Below are 20,358 nucleotides of genomic sequence, written 5' to 3' on the forward strand. Positions count from 1 at the left end.
AGAGGAAGGCGCGTCAAGCCAACCCCGACTGGGACCGCCTCCCACCAGGAAACCAAGGCTTGAGTGGGAGACCACCAAGGAATCCCCGGTGCGGCAGGTTGTATTTCAGAGGCTGACAAAACCCCTTCTGTAGAAAGAATGCAGCTTGACATCCCTTGAATGGCCATGGCCCAACGCTATGGAGTTTGGGGAGTGTGGTGAGGCCCATCCCTCTCTGGCATGGAAGGCCTTGCAAAACTGCAACTCCCAGGCTTCCTCCTCAGTTCGGAGGCCCAACTTCCATCACTGTTTTTTGGACTAGAAGTGTGTCATTATTATGTGAGAAAGGATGAGCCAGTTGTGCTGTCAAAAGGCTTTCAAAGCCAGAATCACTAGGTTGCTGTGAGTTTTCCGGGCTGTGTGGCCATGTTCCAGAAGCATTCTCTTCTGACATTTCACTCCATCTGTGGCATCTTCAGAGGTTTGTGGAGCAATGTCCAGGGAGAACTCTTGTTCTGTTTGAACCAGGTGTGAATGCTGCCATTAGCAAGCTTGAATAGTATGAAGCTGTCAAGTCAATCAGTGAGGGGTTCTGCATAGAGATGTAACACCTCCCAGAGGGTGCCTCCAGGCAATAGAGGCCAGGCTACCTCTATGCAGATACCCTCACTGATTGACTCTGCAACTTCATGACTACTTATTGTTGTTGTTTTGGTTTGAGTTTTTTTATATATATATATGTTTTGTTTTAACCTGTAATCATTAAAAAAATAATTAAAAACCAACAATATCATGGGCCTTTCCTGTCATTAAGACAGTGTCCTCTGCATATGCCCAGAGATGCTCTCTCCTAAATACAGGGCCAGAATAGATCCCAAGAGATGGCCCTTGCAGTCTTGACTCTCTGGGTTCCAGCCCTGCCCCATTGCTCCCCTCACTCCCCAATTCTGTGATCTCCAACCATATTGTTGCGCTTCTGCAGCCCTCGTTTAATGTGTGCAGCCAGGCAGAGAGAGGCCAGCCTAGGCCCCTCCAGCCTCGAAATGGGGAATCTGGGTTGGCAAGGCCGCATTGATCCATCTGCATCGAGCACTGATTGCAGTCGGGTGGCTTTGAGGAGGGGGCAGGAGGGGGAAAGGCCAGTCTGGAGGGCAAAGAAAGCATGGGTCTCTCCCCACACGAAGAAGGGCTTGGCTCACACCTGGGAGCCCACCTGGCACACCTGTCCATATAGAGGACCCTTCAACATGCCCAGAAGGACCCCCCCAGTGAACCCCAATGAAGCCAAGCATGTGTCGTCCCCCCCCCCCAAATAAGGGATAGTAACTTACAATTTTCCAAGGGCCAAGGACAAGTCTGCAGGACTCCCTTGATTGGCTCAGTGAAATCCTTTAGACCTTTCCTGTTATGAATTATAAGCATATGGTTCCTGCAACATCAACCCTATATATATATTGCTTGAGACTCCCCCTTTGTCTCGCAGGCCACATGGCATTTTTTTCAGACTTCATTCATAGATTCCTTTGTGTTCTATTATCCCGCCTTCCTCTTTCCTGATTTGCTGCCACCGCTAGGCAGCAGGAGCCTCCCCATTGGACCCTGTGGACTGCTGGAGCTTCCTGATTGGTCCAGGGGCGCCAGGGCAGGAGGGCCGCCTCCCAGCTGTTTGCCCATTGTCCAATCACAGTGGAGGGCAGCAGGGAGGCCGGGGCAGGAAGTTTGAACTCTGCAACTTTGAATTTACTATAAATATGGCTGTATCAAATATATTTCTTTATGCTCTGCTGGTGAATGATCGCAGCTCTGCATCCTTTTCAGCTGGATCGCTAAATAAACCTTGATGGCTTTTCTTCAGCCTTGGTGAGATTTATTTGGGAAAAATCAGGGAAAATTCTGGGCCTTTCTCCTCTTTCACTTGCCAAGGGTTTCGGACTCTCTTTGGTGGGTCTAAGGGCTCCTCTTTCCTGGGCAGGAGCCTCCAAATTCTAGCTTGATATCACCAGGGGCTCTCTTTCACCCTAAGTTCTGATACAAATTCTGTTAGGTAGATAGTGCACTGTTAAAGTTTCATTAAATAGAGCTGCATTGTCTGTTAACTCCACTGTTGACAACTTGACACCTGGAAAAATTAATGAGCAGAGAGATAACGAGCACATAGGCAGACGGCTGGAATTTAGCCAAAACAGACAGCTCAGCCAAGGCCTTCGCTGGTCCGCTAGGCTTTGAGAGATAAGGGCGAGAGGCAGACAAGGAAAGCGAAACCAATTTCTGGGTGTTGGGATATAAAGTTCTCACCAGGGAAACAATAGTTAGATGAAGCAACGTTTCAGAATCCAGCTAAGCTCTTGTTCTTGTTCCATGGAAGCCTTGCTTGGAAGATTCATGTCAAGGATTTCTTGTTCATGGCTTGACTCTTTGCCTCTTGGGATTATATACTCAGGCTGTGGATTAATGTTTTCCTGGCTCTTTGGATTTGATTACAAAAGTCTGGATTTTGCTTTTGAACTTTGCTGAACCCTGCCTTGGAATACTTTGTACCTGCTTATCTTCCTATCTTATTGGACTTATCTATTTTCTGAAAGCATATTTCTACTGTGCTGTTTTTGTCAGAATATGTTAAAGTATGTAATGTGTTTTAAATGTAATGTCATGTAGTTGTAATATGGATGCCACAAGATTGTATTGCTGTGATGTATGTTTATGTTTGAGGCTGTGAGATAGTAGCCCTGAGATACTCTCTGAGCTGAGTTGTGAGAGAAATTAGGGAGTCTCTGATATCTGCCAAGCAGCTGCAGGATTGTTTACACTTCTGCTTCCTTTGTTTCTGCCTACTGTGTTCTTCATGTCTTGTCGCTTACTGAAATTGATGTGTTTTGAATTGCTTTAAGTAAATGGAACCTGCTTTGTAACCAGAGTCCATGATTTCTACCAAGCCTGTGCAATACTTCCGCTAAACCCTAACAGTTTTTACTTATCTTCAATTAATAAATGATTGTTTTCCTACTCAACGTGTGGTGAGGGTAATTCCTCTTCTGGAGTGCAACAGTCAAGATGTTTTATTTGCCTGTCATTCATTTACAACTTTCAGATCAACATCAGCAAGAAATATTGCTATATAAGAGACACTTGACTATTCCCAAATTGTGGCAGACCTGAGGAATCTGGTTCACCTGCCATCTTCTCCCAGGGATGGAGGGAGATGGTGCATTTGCAGAATGGCAGATTTACTGAGCATGCAATCTGGCCGTCACGCAGGAGGACTCTTTTCCAGGAGAAGGATGAAGAGATGGCAATGTATGCATGAGGAGGTGTGAATGCTTACATGTGTGTGAATGCTGAGTGAGATGTAAATTATCCCTTCATTTGTGTACCCAGTGTAGCTAGTGTTGTGGCTCAGCTTGATTCTGAGCCTGAAACTGAACCCTCTTGTCAGCCTGAAATGTTCCCTGATGAAGAGGATGGGATTCAGATTTCTGGGCCTGTTCCTATGCCTTTTTCTGTGCCTCTTGCAGACAGTGCACCAGAGGAGTCAACAAGTCAGTTCTCATGGGAAAAGAATGCCAGCGAATTAGATAACGACCAGGTGCAGAGGTCTTCACTTGCTCAGCCTTCTCACGCTGATACTGATAGAGAAGAGAGCATTGATAGTGATGTAATGAGCAGGCAAAAACGTTTAGATTGGCGGGTCAGGAGGAGTTCGCGGTTAGCCAGCAAGAAAGAAGCCAGGTTGGTGAAAGGTCGCCGTAATGCTTTCATGTTGGCAAAAGCGTGATGTTTTCATGTTGGCAAAAGGTATTTAGGCTTCTCATTAACAAAGGGAAGGTGTCAGTTCAATGTGGCTTTTAGCATGAAAGCTTCTAAGGAATAACCTTGGCTCTAAAGCAGCATGCTTTGCGCTTCCTGAATCCTGATTCTTGGGGCTTTTACCATGGACTCTTGATGGACCATTGCTTAAAGGATGATGTTTTATGTTCTTACCTGAAGATCTTTGGAACTGTGTTTTGCATTTAACCTTTGTCTTTGCAACTTTGCATTGCTTATTCTATGCTTTGACTTGGATTTTTCCTCAATAAACTACAAAATCTACAGCTCTTGTGTGGTGGTGTTTGGGAGCAAGGTGAAGCCTACTCTGAGGTGCAACACCTAGAATCAGGATGCGTCTATCTCCTTTCTCTGTTTTGCTTATTCGTGGCACCTGTTTTGGAAACGAGGGTCTCCTGATCGTGCAAAGCCCCCCGCCCCCCAAATATGACACTGAGATGCACCTTTCAATAAAATCCTTTTATTGACCACTTAGGGGTGCCAAGCCTCCCCTCCCACTGTTCCCTCCCCCCTTCTGGAGGGGGGTTTCCACACACCGCTTCCCTTCGCTTTGGATTCAGTAACACACAACACAGTCGGGGTCTCTTTTGCTGCTACGCAACAGGGAATCCTTTTTCAAGCGGAAGACGGGGTCAGGGATGGGGGGCCAACGGGGCTGGAGGAAGGGGGCTCCTTCTAAGGCAAGGGAGGCCATCATCACAACGGAGCAAAGGGAAAGGGAGATCCAGTTTGTGGGGCAGCTGCTGGGAGGGTGAGGGGAGGGGCTCTCCATGTTGTCAAGGCTGTCCTTCAGGGGGTCTTTCAACCGAGCTCAGATCATGGGCTTGAGTTATCTTTCCTTAGGGGGTTGGACTAGATGCCCTCTGGGGGTCCCTTCCAAATTGTAACCCCATAGCCACCTTCTCCAAACATTCCTCCTCGTCAACCCACCCTAAAGCAGAACCCCATGGACCTGCATAAAGATCAGTGCAAATTGGGGGGGGGGGGCTGCACCCCTCAATGGGGTTTGGTGTCCCTTCAGACTCCATGGTTTGATGGTCTTCTTTGCCAGCACATCCCTCACCAATGCACCAAAAAGGAGAACCCCATAGCCCTGCAAAAAGGCCAATGCAAAGTTTCTCCCTGCCCCACTCCATGACCCAATGCTGAGATCAAATGCGCATTGAAAGGGGTTGGGACAGATGGCCTTTAATGTCCCTTCTGACTCCATGATTCGATGGTCAGAACCCCACACCTCTGCAAAAGAGGTCCAGACAAAGTGGGGTCCTTATGGCTCTTAATGGCCCAAGGGTGGTTAAGCATTGCTCCATGGAGCCCCAATATTGCACAAGATGGACTAGATGGCCTTTGGTGTCCCTTCTGACCCCATGATTCGATGGTCAGAACCCCACACCTCTGCAAAAGAGATCGAGACAAAGTGAGAGTCCTTATGCCTCTTAATGTCCCAAGGGTGGTTAAGCATTGCTCCATGGAGCCCCAAGATTGCACAAGATGGACTAGATGGCCTTTGGTGTCCCTTCTGACTCCATGATTCGATGGTCAGAACCCCACGCGTCTGCAAAAGACGTCCACACAAAGTGGGGGTCCTTATGCCTCGTAATGGCCCAAGGGGAGTTGAGCATTGCTCCACGGAGCCCCAAGATTGCTCAAGATGGACTAGATGGCCTTTGGTGTCCCTTCTGACTTCATGATTCGATGGGCAGAACCCCATGACTCTGCAAAAGAGGTCCAGACAAAGTGGGGGTCCTTATGCCTCTTAATGGCCCAAGGGTGGTTAAGCATTGCTCCCCAAGATTGCACAAGATGGACTAGATGGCCTTTGGTGTCCCTTCTCAGCCCCTGTTTCAATGGTCTTCTCTGCCACCGCGTCCCTCACCAACGCATCAAAAAGTAGAACCTCGTGGATTGCTAATAGGTCAATGCCTCCACAGCCCAACTCTGAGATTGCACATGCCTGGAAGGAGGTTGGACTAGATGGCCTTTGGTGCCTCTTCCAATCTGGTCATTCTATGGTTTTCTTTGCTGTCAAATGGCCCACCAACCTATCAAATAAGCAAATCCCATGTTCCTGCAGAAAGGTTGTTGCAAAGTTGGGAACATCTGTATTCCTCAAAGGTCTAGACCACAGTGGGGCTGGGCGTTGTTCCACAGGACCAAGAGACAGCACCCCCAAGATTGCACAAGATGGACTAGATGGCCTTGGGAGCCCCTTCTGAGCCCATGATTCAATGGAGTCCCATGAGGCCATGAAGGAGAGCATCTCCAACCCTGTTGGGAATCAGGACCTTTGGGAATCAGGACTGGGAAGAGAGTTGGACTGCATGACCTTTGGTGACCCCCCCCCAACATGCCGATATGATGGTCCTCTGCAATCTGCCACCAAAGATGTCCATCCTCCGATGGTCCAACCCGGGAGACCCACAGGGGAGCAAGTCAATGTCCCCTCCCAGGATCAGGACTGCATGGCCTTTGGGAAGAGAGTTGGACTGCATGACCTTTGGTGACCCTCCCAACATGCTGATATGATGGTCCTCTGTAATCTGCCACCAAAGATGTCCATCCTCCGATGGTCCAACCCGGGAGACCCACAGGGGAGCAAGTCAATGTCCCCTCTCAGAATCAGGACTGCACGGCCTTTGCGAAGAGAGTTGGACTGCATGACCTTTGGTGACCCTCCCAACATGCCGAAATGATGGTCCTCTGCAATCTGCCACCAAAGATGTCCATCCTCCGATGGTCCAACCCGGGAGACCCACAGGGGAGCAAGTCAATGTCCCCTCCCAGAATCAGGACTGCACAGCCTTTGGGAAGAGAGTTGGACTGCATGACCTTTGGTGACCCTCCCAACATGCCGATATGATGGTCCTCTGCAATCTGCCACCAAAGATGTCCATCCTCCGATGGTCCAGCCCGGGAGACCCACAAGGGAGCAAGTCAATGTCCCCTCCCAGAATCATGCATGACCTTTGGTGACCTTTGGTGACCCTCCCAACATGCCGATATGATGGTCCTCTGCAATCTGCCACCAAAGATGTCCATCCTCCGATGGTCCAGCCCAGGAGACCCACAAGGGAGCAAGTCAATGTCCCCTCCCAGAATCATGCATGACCTTTGGTGACCTTTGGTGACCCTCCCAACATGCCGATATGATGGTCCTCTGCAATCTGCCACCAAAGATGTCCATCCTCCGATGGTCCAGCCCGGGAGACCCACAAGGGAGCAAGTCAATGTCCCCTCCCAGAATCATGCATGACCTTTGGTGACCTTTGGTGACCCTCCCAACATGCCGATATGATGGTCCTCTGCAATCTGCCACCAAAGATGTCCATCCTCCGATGGTCCAGCCCAGGAGACCCACAAGGGAGCAAGTCAATGTCCCCTCCCAGAATCATGCATGACCTTTGGTGACCTTTGGTGACCCTCCCAACATGCCGATATGATGGTCCTCTGCAATCTGCCACCAAAGATGTCCATCCTCCGATGGTCCAGCCCGGGAGACCCACAAGGGAGCAAGTCAATGTCCCCTCCCAGAATCATGCATGACCTTTGGTGACCTTTGGTGACCCTCCCAACATGCCGATATGATGGTCCTCTGCAATCTGCCACCAAAGATGTCCATCCTCCGATGGTCCAACCCGGGAGACCCACAGGGGAGCAAGTCAATGTCCCCTCCCAGAATCATGCATGACCTTTGGTGACCTTTGGTGACCCTCCCAACATGCCGATATGATGGTCCTCTGCAATCTGCCACCAAAGATGTCCATCCTCCGATGGTCCAGCCCGGGAGACCCACAAGGGAGCAAGTCAATGTCCCCTCCCAGAATCATGCATGACCTTTGGTGACCTTTGGTGACCCTCCCAACATGCCGATATGATGGTCCTCTGCAATCTGCCACCAAAGATGTCCATCCTCCGATGGTCCAGCCCGGGAGACCCACAGGGGAGCAAGTCAATGTCCCCTCCCAGAATCATGCATGACCTTTGGTGACCTTTGGTGACCCTCCCAACATGCTGATATGATGGTCCTCTGCAATCTGCCACCAAAGATGTCCATCTTCCGATGGTCCAGCCCGGGAGACCCACAAGGGAGCAAGTCAATGTCCCCTCCCAGAATCATGCATGACCTTTGGTGACCTTTGGTGACCCTCCCAACATGCCGATATGATGGTCCTCTGCAATCTGCCACCAAAGATGTCCATCCTCCGATGGTCCAACCCGGGAGACCCACAAGGGAGCAAGTCAATGTCCCCTCCCAGAATCATGCATGACCTTTGGTGACCTTTGGTGACCCTCCCAACATGCCGATATGATGGTCCTCTGCAATCTGCCACCAAAGATGTCCATCCTCCGATGGTTCAGCCTGGGAGACCCACAGGGGAGCGAGGCAATGTCCCCTCCCAGAATCAGGACTGCACGGCCTTTGGGAAGAGAGTTGGACTGCATGACCTTTGGTGACCCCCCCCCCCCAACATGCCGATATGATGGTCCTCTGCAATCTGCCACCAAAGATGTCCATCCTCCGATGGTCCAGCCCGGGAGACCCACAAGGGAGCAAGTCAATGTCCCCTCCCAGAATCAGGACTGCACGGCCTTTGGGAAGAGAGTTGGACTGCATGACCTTTGGTGACCCCCCCCCCCCCCCCAACATGCCGATATGATGGTCCTCTGCAATCTGCCACCAAAGATGTCCATCCTCCGATGGTCCAGCCCGGGAGACCCACAAGGGAGCAAGTCAATGTCCCCTCCCAGAATCAGGACTGCACGGCCTTTGGGAAGAGAGTTGGACTGCATGACCTTTGGTGACCCTCCCAACATGCCGATACGATGGTCCTCTGCAATCTGCCACCAAAGATGTCCATCCTCCGATGGTCCAGCCTGGGAGACCCACAGGGGAGCAAGTCAATGTCCCCTCCTGGAATCAGGACTGCACGGCCTTTGGGAAGAGAGTTGGACTGCATGACCTTTGGTGACCCTCCCAACATGCCGATATGATGGTCCTCTGCAATCTGCCACCAAAGATGTCCATCCTCCGATGGTCCAGCCTGGGAGACCCACAGGGGAGCAAGTCAATGTCCCCTCCTGGAATCAGGACTGCACGGCCTTTGGGAAGAGAGTTGGACTGCATGACCTTTGGTGACCCTCCCAACATGCCGATACGATGGTCCTCTGCAATCTGCCACCAAAGATGTCCATCCTCCGATGGTCCAGCCTGGGAGACCCACAGGGGAGCAAGTCAATGTCCCCTCCTGGAATCAGGACTGCACGGCCTTTGGGAAGAGAGTTGGACTGCATGACCTTTGGTGACCCTCCCAACATGCCGATATGATGGTCCTCTGCAATCTGCCACCAAAGATGTCCATCCTCCGATGGTCCAGCCTGGGAGACCCACAGGGGAGCAAGTCAATGTCCCCTCCTGGAATCAGGACTGCACGGCCTTTGGGAAGAGAGTTGGACTGCATGACCTTTGGTGACCCTCCCAACATGCCGATATGATGGTCCTCTGCAATCTGCCACCAAAGATGTCCATCCTCCGATGGTCCAGCCTGGGAGACCCACAGGGGAGCAAGTCAATGTCCCCTCCTGGAATCAGGACTGCACGGCCTTTGGGAAGAGAGTTGGACTGCATGACCTTTGGTGACCCTCCCAACATGCCGATACGATGGTCCTCTGCAATCTGCCACCAAAGATGTCCATCCTCCGATGGTCCAGCCTGGGAGACCCACAGGGGAGCAAGTCAATGTCCCCTCCTGGAATCAGGACTGCACGGCCTTTGGGAAGAGAGTTGGACTGCATGACCTTTGGTGACCCTCCCAACATGCCGATATGATGGTCCTCTGCAATCTGCCACCAAAGATGTCCATCCTCCGATGGTCCAGCCTGGGAGACCCACAGGGGAGCAAGTCAATGTCCCCTCCTGGAATCAGGACTGCACGGCCTTTGGGAAGAGAGTTGGACTGCATGACCTTTGGTGACCCTCCCAACATGCCGATATGATGGTCCTCTGCAATCTGCCACCAAAGATGTCCATCCTCCGATGGTCCAGCCCGGGAGACCCACAGGGGAGCAAGTCAATGTCCCCTCCCAGAATCAGGACTGCACGGCCTTTGGGAAGAGAGTTGGACTGTATGACCTTTGGTGACCCTCCCAACATGCCGATATGATGGTCCTCTGCAATCTGCCACCAAAGATGTCCATCCTCCGATGGTCCAGCCCGGGAGACCCACAAGGGAGCAAGTCAATGTCCCCTCCCGGAATCAGGACTGCACGGCCTTTGGGAAGAGAGTTGGACTGCATGACCTTTGGTGACCCTCCCAACATGCCGATACGATGGTCCTCTGCAATCTGCCACCAAAGATGTCCATCCTCCGATGGTCCAGCCCGGGAGACCCACAAGGGAGCAAGTCAATGTCCCCTCCCAGAATCATGCATGACCTTTGGTGACCTTTGGTGACCCTCCCAACATGCCGATATGATGGTCCTCTGCAATCTGCCACCAAAGATGTCCATCCTCCGATGGTCCAACCCGGGAGACCCACAAGGGAGCAAGTCAATGTCCCCTCCCAGAATCATGCATGACCTTTGGTGACCTTTGGTGACCCTCCCAACATGCCGATATGATGGTCCTCTGCAATCTGCCACCAAAGATGCCCATCCTCCGATGGTCCAGCCCAGGAGACCCACAAGGGAGCAAGTCAATGTCCCCTCCCAGAATCAGGACTGCACGGCCTTTGGGAAGAGAGTTGGACTGCATGACCTTTGGTGACCCTCCCAACATGCCGATATGATGGTCCTCTGCAATCTGCCACCAAAGATGTCCATCCTCCGATGGTCCAGCCCGGGAGACCCACAGGGGAGCGAGGCAATGTCATCCCCCAACCCAGAAGTCACGATTGCACATGCCTGGAAGAGGAGGATGCGGGAAAACGAGGGTCCCCGGGGTCCATTCGGGGCTACAAGTCGATGGTCTCGCTGCTGACGCTGAGGGTGTCGATCTGGCGGCAGACGGCCATGAACTCCTTCTGCAGGAGGGCTGTGTCCACAGCCGGCTGACCCTCCGCCACGGACGCCAGAGAGTGCTGGGAGACGGGGGTCAGCACCCAGAACTGCCGGCCGGGCGGAGGGGGGGACCGTGGGGGGCTCTCCCCGTTAGATGGGTCGGGGGCCACAGGCGAGGAGGAGGAGGGGTCTTCCTCCTCGGCGGTGGAGCATTGCTTGCAAGGAGACCCATTGAGACTGCTGCTGGCGATGGAGGCGGTGCTGGCCCCCCTCCAGGGTCCCGGGGAGGACATCGGAGTGTCCGGCACACTGAGGGTCACCGAGGAGCCCCCTGCGGCCACGGTGGTGGTGGAAGGCTCCAGCTCCAGGCAGGAGGACACCCGAGAGGGGCCGCTGCCCATGGAGGTCAAGCAGAGGGAGAAGGTGCTGGGGGCGTAGAGCGGACCCCCCTCCGGGAAGAACCCCTCGCCACACAAGGCTTCGTCGATGCTGCGCCGGAGGTCAATGGGCGACGGAGGGCGGAAGTCGACCGTGGGGTCGAGAGTGGTGTCCGGAGCGGCGTCAGACACGGTGTAGAGCGGCAGGTAGTCCGACTCGCTGCGGGCGATGACGGTGTCGCAGATGACCAGCTTCTCGTGTTGGGAGAGTGACCACTGGAAGTTGTTGGGCAGTAGCTGGGCCTTGGCCGCTTTGGCTCCGCCGCGGTCCGGAGAGCGGTCCCCGCAACAGCAGCGGCAGCAGCGGCACCAAGGTTCGGAGTCTGAACAGAAGAGTGGACACAGGCCCAAACAAGCCAAGGGCAGACCCATTCCGGCCTCACAGAGGCGTCCGGCCAGCTGCAAGGCCCACCAAGGCCAAGGGCTGAAGAGCTCGGAGCTCAGGCCAAAGCCCAGCGCATGCAGAATGGCGTAGGAGTGCAAGCCGGCGGTCAGGAGGCCAAAGAAGGCAGACAGAACGGCCACTCTGGCCGCTCGCTTCCACCGCCGGACATCACCGAAAGGACACTGGGGACTTGAGGTGGCCTTGAGGTCGTAGGCTTGGGTCTTGTCCACTCTGGCCACGCAGAGGAAGACCAGCAAGGCGCAAGAGAGGACGGCGGCCAGGAGGGCAAAGAGGCCCCTGGACGCCAGGAGCAGGAAGGAGAACTGCTGGAGCAGGTCAGCGGCCAAAACGGCCCCCGTGGCCACAGAGAAGTGGAGCAGCATCAGGGCGGCCAGGAGGCATGGGTGTCGGAGGCGGTGAGCGGCCCGAGCCGAGGAGGAATTGGCCTGGGAGCGGCGGGAGAGCAGCAGGAGGGCTGTGGCCAGGGCAGAGGTCAGGCACGGAAGGGCCAGGTCGTGAAGCAGCCGCACGGTGATGTCCGGCAGGAGCTCCAGCCGCCCACAAGCCTCTCCAAAGAGGAGCAAGGCCCTGGCCGCACCGGCAGCGGTCAGCAGCAAGTGGAGCAGGGCCAGGAGCTTGCACGAGAGCGGGCAGCGGCAGGGCAGGGCCAGCAAGGCCAGCAGCGAGAGCACGGCCATCAGGGCGAAGAGGGAGCCAGCCCCAAAGACGTGGGCCTCCCAGGCCGGTCCCCACGCCGCCTGCGCTGAGTTCCAGTCCGAATGCAGCGGCACGAAGAGCGGGACCGACGGCTGGAGCAGCCAGGAGGCGGAGGAGAGCGCCGGCAGCGGGGAGCCACAGTCCGCAGGGCGGTCACCGGGGAGGCAGCCGGGCAGCGCCGCCGCAAAGGACCCCTCGGATCCCGGGATGCTGGACGCCAGCCCTACGGAGAGGAAAGATGGAGACAGCATTAATGGCGGAGGACAGCATTCAATGGGGTGCAGTGGAGCCCAGGTCCAGTGCCAAAGCTTTGGGGCAGACTGGAACTCAGAGCTTCTCTCTGGAGGGCTCAACAGTGTGAACAATGCCAATGCCATTCCAGGCAGCATCAACAGGAGTCATTCCAGTGCCTGGATGGAGGGGCGTCCTAGTGAGATTGGAGGTGACCCCCCTATAAAAGATAGCTCAAAATCAGGGAATTGATAGTTTTGTCAAGGACACCAGGCTGGAATGATCCCATAATCTCCTATCTCTCCCCCATGTGGGAACCTAAGGCTTTTTCCATGGCCCCACGGCCCAACTCTTATGGACTTTCCATGAACTTGCCAAACTTTATGAACTTTTATGGACTTTGGGGGGCTGACGTGACTTCCCCTTAGAACCTGCATGATTCCCCCTCTCTTCCTATGATTTCCTTGTATGTTCCCTTGCCCCATTCCCCATCCCCTTTGTGGCTAGACGAAAAATGATGATTCAAAGGACTCAAACAATAACTCTGATCTGACTTGAGGGCTTAAGCTATCGTTGGGTCATTTGGCAAACACTGGTCACCCTAATCCTGACAACTAGACATTTGTATTGTCGAAGGCTTTCATGGCCGGAATCACTGAGTTGTTGTAGGTTTTTTCGGGCTATATAGAATCAAAGAGTTGGAAGAGACCTCATGGGCCATCATTCACTCCAACCCCATTCTGCCAAGAAGCAGGAATATTGCATTCAAAGCACCCCTGACAGATGGCCATCCAGCCTCTGCTTAAAAGCTTCCAAAGAAGGAGCCTCCACCACACTCCGGGGCAGAGAGTTCCACTGCTGAACGGCTCTCACAGTCAGGAAGTTCTTCCTCATGTTCAGGTGGAATCTCCTCTCTTGTAGTTTGAAGCCATTGTTCCATTGCGTCCTAGTCTCCAGGGAAGCAGAAAGGAAGCTTGCTCCCTCCTCGTCCCTGTGGCTTCCTCTCACATATTGATACATGGTTCTCATCATGTCTCCTCTCAGCCTTCTCTTCTTCAGGCTAAACATGCCCAGCTCCTTAAGCCGCTCCTCGTAGGGTTTGTTCTCCAGACCCTTGATCATTTTAGTCGCCCAGGTCCAGTGCCAAAGCATTGAGGCAGACTGGAACTCAGAGCTTGCATCATGACCGTCTCTCTGGAGGGCTCAACAGTGCAAACAATGCCAATGCCATTCCTGGCAGTATCAACAGGAGTCAGTCCAGTGCCTGGATGTGATGTCGAGCACCCCCCCCCCCCAAAATAAGGGATAGTGACTTATAGTTCTGCAAAGGGCAAGGGCACCAGACTACACAACAAGGGTTAAGTCTTGGTCACATTGCCAAGGCACTGACAACAATAAGGACCCCACGAGGCTTTTGGGAAATGGCTGGATCTTGGGACTTCTGCCCTTTGTGAAAGTTGTAGTTCCCCAAGGGCTGAGCGATGGATTTTGTTATGGATCAACTCAGCGCCCATCTGTTGACTTCTGCAGGGAGAAATGACTCTTTGCTGCCTGACTTGGACTGCAAGCCACCTCCGCTTCCACAAACCTTTCCCAGGGGCATGGGATTTCCAGTTCTTTTAATAAATCAATATTGTAATAAAATAATAAAGATGTGGGGTGGGAAAGAAAATTTTATATGACCCCCTGCCTCCCTCGGAACTCATTTTTGATTGACTCATAAGGCATGGACAATAGCCATTTATGGTTTCCTTCCTCGACCTCTGAGTTCATCTGGCGAGATAAGAAAGTCAAAATGAGATACCGGACATTTGTGATTGATTAACAAGCGGCAGCGTTGACCCCCCTGAGGTCCGCTGCCCACCCTGTTGTCATTCTCAACCGAAACTCATTATGGACAGGAAAGGCTTTGTTTACAGAAATTGTATCTTGCTGGCCAGAAACAAAGACGATCATCACAGCTGGCAGGATATCTGTAATCCCATCATTTCCCCCATTGTCTGCGGTTGTCCCGCCTTGCCTGCTTCTGATTCGTCCATACTCAAAAGCGAGGAAAGCCTGCTGATTGGCCCTCCAGAGGCAGAAGAACTTGATGATTGGCCCAGAGCAAGGCGGGCCGCCAAGCCTCCTCCCAGCTGATCGTGCTGTCAACCAATCAGTGTGAAGCCGGCCGGCAGAGGGCGGGCGGGAGATTTGAACTGTTTTTCTTTGTATTTTCTCTATAAATATGCTTGTAACTGCCCTAGCAGCATGCTTGTGGTGGAATTATTCCTACAATGCATCCGATCTCAGCTGAATCGCTAATAAAGACACCTCGATTGCTGAACTTCTTCCGCTTTGGTGAGGATTATTATTTTGTAATATTTTTTATCGCTGAAATTGGCTTTTCCTGGCCTCACCAAGGTTTAAGGACTCTCTTTGGTGCAGTCCTCGGGATCTCCCTAGCTGGGGAGATCCTCCTAAAAACAGCTCGATATCAGATGGAGGGGCGTCCTCGTGAGATCAGAGGTGACCCCCCTCCAGGACCCTGTAAAAGATAGTTCAAAATCAGGGAATTCATAGTTTTGTCAAGGACACCAGGTTGGAATGATCCCATAATCCCCTATCTCTCCCCCATGTGGGAACCTAAGGCATTTTCCATGGCCCCACGGCCCAACTCTTATGGACTTTCCATGAACTTCATAGGAACTTGCCAAACTTTATGAACTTTTCTGGACTTTGGGGGGCTGACGTGACTTTCCCTTAGACCCTGCATGATTCCCCCTCTCTTCCTATGAATTCCTTGTATGTTTCCTTGCCCCATTCCCCATCTCCTTTGTGGCTAGACGAAAAATGATGATTCAAAGGACTCAAACAATAACTCTGATCTGACTCGAGGGCTTAAGCTATCATTGGGTCATTTGGCAAACACTGGTCACCCTAATCCTGACAACTAGACATTAGTATTGTCGAAAGCTTTCATGACCGGAATCACTGGGTTGTTGTAGGTTTTTTCAGGCTATATGGCCATGTTCTAGAGGCATTCTCTCCTGACGTTTCGCCTGCATCTATGGCAAGCATCCTCAGAGGTAGTGAGGTCTGTTGGAACTAGGAAAATTAGGTTTATATATCTGTGGAATGACCAGGGTGGGACAAAGGACTCATCGAATCCTAGAATCCTAGAGTTGGAAGAGACCTCATGGGCCATCCAGTCCAACCCCATTCTGCCAAGAAGCAGGAATATTGCATTCAAATCACCCCTGACAGATGGCCATCCAGCCCCTGTTTCAAAGCTTCCAAAGAAGGAGCCTCCACCACACTCCCTCTGGGGCAGAGAGTTCCACTGCTGAACGGCTCTCACAGTCAGGAAGTTCTTCCTCGTGTTCAGATGGAATCTCCTCTCTTGTAGTTTGAAGCCATTGTTCTGCGTCCTAGTCTCCAAGGAAGCAGAAAACAAGCTTGCTCCCTCCTCCTCCCTGTGGTTTGTCTGCTGGAGCCAGGTGTGAATGTTTCAACTGACCACCCTGATTAGCATTTGATGGCCTGGCAGTGCCTGGAGCAAACTTTTGTTGAAAGGTGATTAGATGTCCTTGTTTGTTTCCCCTCTGTTGTTGTGCTTGTAATTTTAGAGTTTTTTAATACTGGTAGCCAGATTTTGTTCATTTTCGTGGTTTCCTCCTTTCTGTTGAGATTGTCCACCTGCTTCTTGTGGATTTCAATGACTTCTCTGCGTAGCCTGACATGGTGGTTGTGAAAGTGGTCCAGCACTTCTGTGTTCTCAAATAAAATGCTGTGTCCAGGTTGGTTCCTCAGGTGCTCTGCTATGGCTAATTTCTCTACAATCACAACAGCACAACAACAGAGAGGAAACACACAAGGACATCTAATCACCTCTCAACAAAAGTTTGCTCCAGGCACAGTCAGCCCATTGTATGCTAATCAAGGTGGTCGGTTGAAACATTCACACCTAGCTCCAGCAGACAAGAGTCCTTTGTCCCACCCTGGTCATTCCACAGATATATAAACCCTTTTTTCCTAGTTCCAACAGACCTCACTACCTCTGAGGATGCTTGCCATAGATGCAGGCGAAACGTCAGGAGAGAATGCCTCTAGAACATGGCCATATAGCCTGAAAAAACCCTATACTTTGGGGGATCTTGCGAAATGGGTGTGTTTTCAATCCTGGAGAGTTCAAAGGGAAGCCGCTGCCACTCGTCCCTCCAACAAAACAGGCCTGAAATTCCGGCCAGCCCCATGCCTCTTATCTCCTCTTCTGGGCTGATAAGGAGGCCGCAGGCTCTGGCCAATCCCCCTCCAGGGCCGGAACAAGCAGCGGTCAGCCTCCTCCCAGGCCACACAAGTGGACACCGCTTCACTTTGACTCAAGGCAATGGAATCCTGGGAGTTATAGTTTGTACTCTGAAGCAGCAGCACTCTTTATCTACGAGTGCAACATTCTTCAAAATGAAGCAGAGAGTGTTTGTGGACCGGGACATCCATAGGGATACCCAGGCGCTTGTTTATAAAGCTATTGTTCTCCCAACCCTGCTATACGCCTATGAGACGTGGACTGTCTACAGATGTCAACACTGACACTGAAATTCAACACCGCCTGAGCTCTGCGAGTGCAGCATTTTTCAGAATGAAGCAGAGAGTGTTTGTGGACCGGGACATCCATAGGGATACCCAGGCGCTTGTTTATAAAGCTATTCTCCTCCCAACCCTGCTATGCGCCTATGAAACGTGGACTGTCTACAGACGTCACATGCAACTCCTGGAACAATTCCATCAGCGCTGCCTCTGGAAAATCCTGCAAATCTCTTGAGAAGGCAGGCGGGGAAATGTCAGCATGCTGGAGGAAGAATCAAAGACCACCAGCATTGAAGCGATGGTCCTCCACCTTCAACTCCGCTGGACCAGCCACGTTGTCCAGATGCCTGACCACCATCTCCCAAAGCGGTTGCTCTACTCCGAACTCAAGAACGGAAAACGGAATGTTGTTGGGCAGGAAAAGAGATTGAAAGACGGGCTCAAAGCCAACCTTAAAAACTCTGGCAGACACTGAGAACTGGGAAGCCCCGGCCCTTGAGTGCTCCAGCTGGAGGTAAGCTGTGGCCAGCAGTGCTGCAGAATTTGAAGAGGCACGAATGGAAGGCGAAAGGGAGAAACATGCCAAGAGGAAGAAGGTGCATCAAGCCAACCTTGACTGGGACTGCCTTCCAACTGGAAACCGATGCCCTCACCATGGGAGAACATGCAGGTCAAGTCACTTACGGACCCATCCTGGAGGACTATCCTACTCGGACAACGAGAGAGAGAGATGGCCTCCTTCTTTTCCTGCCTCCATTTCCCTCCGCACCATTGCCCTTTTCCCAGGAGCGATGTGACCTCATTAAACACCCAAAGTGGCCTCTACTTAATTGGATTTTAGGGTTGCAATGACCCCTCGGTGCTCCAGAAACGCCTTTTCTAAGGCAAGCTTTGCTTTTCTTCTTAGCCTTGCAGGGATTTGCATTCAAAGGAAACCCCCTCCCCAGCAAAAGCAGCCATTTTTTGTCTTCTGTCCCCTTTACGGTGGTCCATGGAGACCCTGGAGGTATTTGCACACTGTCTGAGAAGGTCTGAGCAACCAGAGGAGAAGACAATGGGGCGGCCCCACCTGGCGCTGTTTGCACAGACCCAGGGCCCCTCCGGAGCATTATGCACAAGGCGCTCACAGAGAGAGCAAACACCCCTTTCATTCCAGAAGGGAAAGGAGCAAGGCGGGGTGGTCAGTCCCTGGTCAGCGGCCCAAAATGGGTTACACCAGGCATGGGCCAACTTGGGCCCTCCCTCCCGGTGTTTTGGACTCTAACTCCCACCATTCCTAACAGCCGATAGGAATGGTGGGAGTTTTGAAGTCCAAAACACCTGTGTCCAGTTCTGGGCACCACAATTCAAGATAGATATTGACAAGCTGGAATGTGTCCAGAAGAGGGCGACTCAAATGATCAAGGGTCTGGAGAACAAGCCCTATGAGGAGCGGCTTAAAGAGCTGGGCATGTTTAGCCTGGAGAAGAGAAGGCTGAGAGGAGACATTGTGAAGGCCATGTATAAATACGTGAGAGGAAGCCACAGGGAGGAGGGAGCAAGCTTGTTTTCTGCTTCCTTGAAGATAGGACGCAATGGAACAATGGCTTCAAACTACAAGAGAGGAGATTCCATCTGAACATTAGGAAGAACTTCCTGACTGTGAGAGCTGTTCAGCAGTGGAACTCTCTGCCCCGGAGTGTGGTGGAGGCTCCTTCTTTGGAAGCTTTTAAGCAGAGGCTGGATGGCCATTTGTCAGGGGTGATTTGAATGCAATATTCCTGCTTCTTGGCAGAATGGGGATGGACTGGATGGCCCATGAGGTCTCTTCCAACTCTTTGATTCTATGATTCTATGATTCTATACCTGGAGGGAGGGCCCAAGTTTGCCCATGCCTGGGTCATACTGTCCAAGGCCCGAAAAACCCGCAGAAACCCAATGATTCCAGCCATGAAAGCCTTCGACAACAGGTGTGATGTCGCTGTCTGGAGCTGATGTGGTCAATCCAATGCCATTTCCTGATCTGTGCTTGGGCAATGCAGCTGCATTTGGGGGTCCCTCTGGAGACTTCTGGTCCACAGCTGCATGGGATACAATGGTAGACTCCTGCAGAAGTGAGAGGGTCCCTCTTGTCCTTTGCTGAACGGAGCATTGGTTGGAATTTCTTGGTGGGTCTGGAGATAGTTTGTCTGTTGTGTTTCCTCATCAGCTTCCTTCTGTGGTCAGTGGTTCCCTTGATGTCTGGCAAGAACACTCTTCCTCTGGGTGGGTCTTTGCCTTGACTCTCGTGGCTTCTTCTCGGTTGTCTTGCAGCTCTTCTGATGTCTGTGGTGGTGTGCTGGTACGGCTGTACCAGGAGCTCCCACTTCCTTTTCTTCCTATTTAATGTTTGCATGCATTCCAAGGTTTCAGGGGTTTTGCAAAAAGGTGACTTCCCTTGGTTTGCAGTCATAGGGCTAGCCACCTGTCTTTCATTGTCGTGTTTGGTTCTGCCCCTTTCCCCAGGGATCTGGGGAGGAGAGGGTACCATTTTTAGTTCAGTCTTACAGAAGGAAACTAAGCTATAGGACGTGGACCAGCTTCACCTGCAGAAAAGCTTCATTTCTTAAGAATTTCCGGGGGGAGAGTCCCAAAGCTTTGGCTGGGAGCTTACAGCCTCTCAGCCTTACAACATCTGAGGAAAACAGCCCTGAAAGGTTTCTGAAGAAATTCCGGGGGGAAAACAGTTTTACAGACCCAAAGCACTCCAGCTGGAGACTCTACAAGCCTTGACTGGTAGGTCTACTTGGTGCCCAAGAAGCAGCTTGGATCCGGTAGTAGAACCCACATCAGTAAAGCTTAGATAGCAGACAGCCTGGGAGAGGTTGAAAAAGGGTCTTACTGGTTAAAGAAAGAAATAGTTCTCCAAGCAAGGTGCCTGTCCACTGTAGACAAGTTAAGAAGCATTTGTTTGACTCATTGAAGATCTGGGAAGTATTTGTTTAATTTGTTCAATAATAAAGGACTTTGTTAAACCTTTCAAGCCTCTAAGACTATTGTACAAGAAAATCCTTGAGGGCCTCTCTTTCGAGGCGCCCTGGCTTCCCGCTGGGCACAAAGTGCACGTCCTATTCAAAAGACAATTTTTACAGGCCCAGCGCAACAGAACAGGTGGAGTTTCCCTTGGACTGGAGAGCCCAGTTGAGGTGTTTCCGTTCCCCTTGGAGGAGGTGGGCTTCGCAGATTCCTTTTGGCATGGTCTGC

General features: G+C 52.1%; 1 protein-coding gene across 1 annotated transcript in view; it reads right to left on the reverse strand.

Annotated features, from left to right (window-relative positions):
- Positions 1 to 8,438: 8,438 nt before the first annotated feature.
- PRRT4 (proline rich transmembrane protein 4) overlaps positions 8,439 to 20,358 on the reverse strand; it is a 64,679-nt gene continuing 52,759 nt past the window's right edge. The window contains exon 5 of the mRNA XM_067468357.1: positions 8,439 to 12,559. Coding sequence (XP_067324458.1) covers positions 10,752 to 12,559 — 1,808 coding nt within the window. The 3' untranslated portion in view covers positions 8,439 to 10,751. The remainder of the gene's footprint in view (positions 12,560 to 20,358) is intronic.

This window comes from Anolis sagrei, chromosome 5, assembly GCF_037176765.1.
Source record: "Anolis sagrei isolate rAnoSag1 chromosome 5, rAnoSag1.mat, whole genome shotgun sequence".
NCBI classification, from domain to species: domain Eukaryota; kingdom Metazoa; phylum Chordata; class Lepidosauria; order Squamata; family Dactyloidae; genus Anolis; species Anolis sagrei.